Source organism: Cicer arietinum, chromosome 7 (assembly GCF_000331145.2).
Source record: "Cicer arietinum cultivar CDC Frontier isolate Library 1 chromosome 7, Cicar.CDCFrontier_v2.0, whole genome shotgun sequence".
NCBI classification, from domain to species: domain Eukaryota; kingdom Viridiplantae; phylum Streptophyta; class Magnoliopsida; order Fabales; family Fabaceae; genus Cicer; species Cicer arietinum.
In genome coordinates, this window is record NC_021166.2 from 44,529,534 (window position 1) to 44,532,630 (window position 3,097).

The 3,097-nt window shown below is 25.3% G+C and overlaps 1 protein-coding gene across 1 annotated transcript; it reads right to left on the reverse strand.

The window, feature by feature from the left end:
* Positions 1-108: 108 nt before the first annotated feature.
* On the reverse strand, positions 109-1,025 carry LOC101499447 (uncharacterized). Its single transcript, XM_004511132.3, has one exon. It carries the CDS (start codon positions 1,022-1,024, stop codon positions 248-250), a length of 777 nt encoding a protein of 258 aa, XP_004511189.3. The 5' UTR covers position 1,025; the 3' UTR covers positions 109-247.
* Between the last annotated feature and the right edge of the window lie 2,072 nt (positions 1,026-3,097).

Below are 3,097 nucleotides of genomic sequence, written 5' to 3' on the forward strand. Positions count from 1 at the left end.
AAAAAAAAATAAGATTTAACATTAAACACAATTGTAATTGATATTAAACTTTAAACACACATGTAATAAAGAGAGAACAGTAGCAAAATCATGTTTTGTATTGCCAATTGGACACAAATACAAGAATAACAACAATAACAGTATCTTGTCAAAATTGACAAAATATCTAGTATATACATAGCAGTGTTAATACTAAAGTGATGATGATGGCAAGATGCAAAAGAAACAAGTTGTTGTCTTGCATATCTTATCTCGACCTTTTGGTTTGGAAGAAGTCTTTCATTTCATGAGCATGTTCATCCCTTTTTCTCTTGTTTATTTTTCTTTCTTCAAGGTCCCAATCTTTTTTGAGAGACTTCCATTTGTTTTCAAAATATTCACTAAACTTTAACGCAATTTTATGAACCTCATTTCTAGGAGGATATAATAACATTCTTTGAGAGAATACAAATCTGATGTCAGTAGCAAATTCATCGGGTGTTGAATAGAATTGCAATTTAGATTCAATATTCTTCAAACCCATAGTCTTCAATTTAGACTTGTTCTCTAAATTATCCTTGTCATGAAAAGCCTTCAAGAACTTGAGATCAATAGGGTCTTTTAGAGGCCAGCTATCTCTTCCAATCAAAATCCTCTTCAAAATCACCCAACATTGCATCTTCTTGTAATGTTGCATCGGCTTCTTTCTCTTTTCAGTCATGATCTCACCGCCATCAAACTTCAAGCAACAATTTTCGGTTCTTGGGTTTCTTGTTTCATTGATAATCTTCTTGGAACAAGAATCCTTCATTTCTTGCACACCAACTTCTTTAGACAAGATGGGTTTTGAATCTTTGACAGAATCGGTTGTTGTGTTGTTGTTTTGTTGAGACATAATAGCTGTTGAATCTTTAGCGTCAAGCCAGAAACATGTAACAATTGGCTTGGAATGTTCCATCTTAATATCTCCTTGAGAATGATTCTTTTGAGAAGAAAACTTGATTATAAGTCGCTTACGAGGTTGTTTAGTATTCTCCAAATTCATTACCGATAAAGAACTCATTGTGTTATGTGTATGGAGAACAAACAAAAGAAAATGGAACAAGAATAACAATGTTCAATTCAATTCACTATATGTTTGGAGTGTGTTGGCTCTGTTTTTATAAGGTTAATAATCAAATCAAATCTTCAAAACCGAAAAAATCAAATCTTTTTTTTTACCGTTGATTACTAAATCTTTTTCACATGCATTTAATTTTTTTTTTTTTAATTCTGTTGCATTTAATTTCTTTTTTCTTTTTTAGTTCTGTTGCATTTAATTTCAATTCATAATAAATTATTCATGTAAATTTGAGTTTTAAAATTAAAATAATTTTTTGAGTTAAACTCTATTTATCTATTATGTGAACTTCAGATATTAAGACTCTATTTACTTAAAATCAGAGATTATAACATAAAAAATTATATACCCAAAAACCAACTAATTCTAAGTTTGCTGCCCCATTTTTATAAATGTGAACAAAAAATTCAAATTTTTTAAATGTTAGAAAAATCTGGTATTCTAGTTTTTTGAAAAAGTGAATAATCTTAAAGGGTAAATTCTAAGTGTGCTGCCGGTAAAAAATTTGGAACATCTTTATAATCTTAACTCTGGTTTTATATTTTTTTAAAGTTTTTAAATGAATTTGAGTTTTAATTTAAATATTATAAGTCTATTTTTAGATATTTTTATGGTTTACCGAAATATGAAAGTTAAGAGTCTGGTGACAAATAAGTTAACTTATTAGCTCATATAAAAAAATGTTTATTTTATAATCATTATAAGTTTATAATTATTTTACTAATTTATAGCATTTTTTAATATGTTACTTCAAGTAGCTTTTTAATTTGTAGTTTATCATATTTTATAATTAATTTTACTCTTATTATTTTAACAAAAAAATCCCTTTCTATCCTTTATAATTTAGTTATAATTTTCTGAGACGAGATTTCACATTTGTCTCCTAAACTCTTACTACAGAAGTATTAAGTTGGGAATTTATTTATTATAATTTAAAAAAATAAAATAGGTGTATGTTATAGTTATATTAATATTCAATGTATAAAAGAAAATTGACACTTAATCAAGTAATAGCTCAAGTAATTAATAAACTTTAATTAAGGATAAATTATTCAAAAATATTTGAATTAAATCTTAAATGAGTTTGTCTATATAGTTAATATTTTATCCGATCTGATTTCGCAACAACCGAAAGGCGAGGGGGGAAGTGCAGCTTGCGGCTAAGGTTTGATGGGAGAATATGAAAAAGAGTTGATGAATGAAATGTGGTGTTTTTAAATTTTTTTTCTTTTTTAACATTTTTTATTTTATTTTTAGGATTTTTGGATCAAATATAAAGGCATAATGTTAATAATACCTCGTAGTCAAAATAACACAATTTTTATTTATTTATTTTTTTCACAAATTCTAAAAAAAGAATGAAAAAAAAAAACTATTATAGTTGGTAACAATTGAGTAACACAGATGGACCCTATAAATTGGAGATCATATTAGGAGCTCTCTGTTAACATATATATGTTGAATTTCTTTAAAATGAAATTTTTTATAATAAAAATTAATTTAGTAGTAAGAAAAAAAATATATATCAGACTAGTAAGTTTTTATATTACTGTGTAATTTTATTAATTCCTAAACTTTTGTATTAAATTGCAAAATCTCAATTCCACGGTGATGATAAAAAAGAATAATGTTAACATTTACTTATAATTTATATCATACGTCATTGTGATTATTCTCAAACACATAATAAGATATAGTTTACTATCTGATTTATAGTAAAAAAAACTATATTCTCTTTTTTTTTTTTTTTTTTTTTTGCAATAATAGTAACAAACTCGAGCTCCCTAATAAAATAGGTTATTGATAAGAACATTATCGATTTTCAACAAATAAATTTATGTGTAGTGAAGAAAAACAAAGTGAAAATAAAATTAAAACATGCGATCAAAATTCATATATTTTTTTTTATTAAATCTAAATTTTGAATTGTAATTAATAAATAGTAATAGTAATATCTAATAGGAAATTGCTATATATAAATATCAATGTCGAAAATAT

Coding starts and splice junctions, on each gene's coding strand:
- LOC101499447 (XM_004511132.3), bottom strand. CDS start 1,024: ATGAATTTGGAGAATACTAAACAACCTCGTAAGCGACTTATAATCAAG.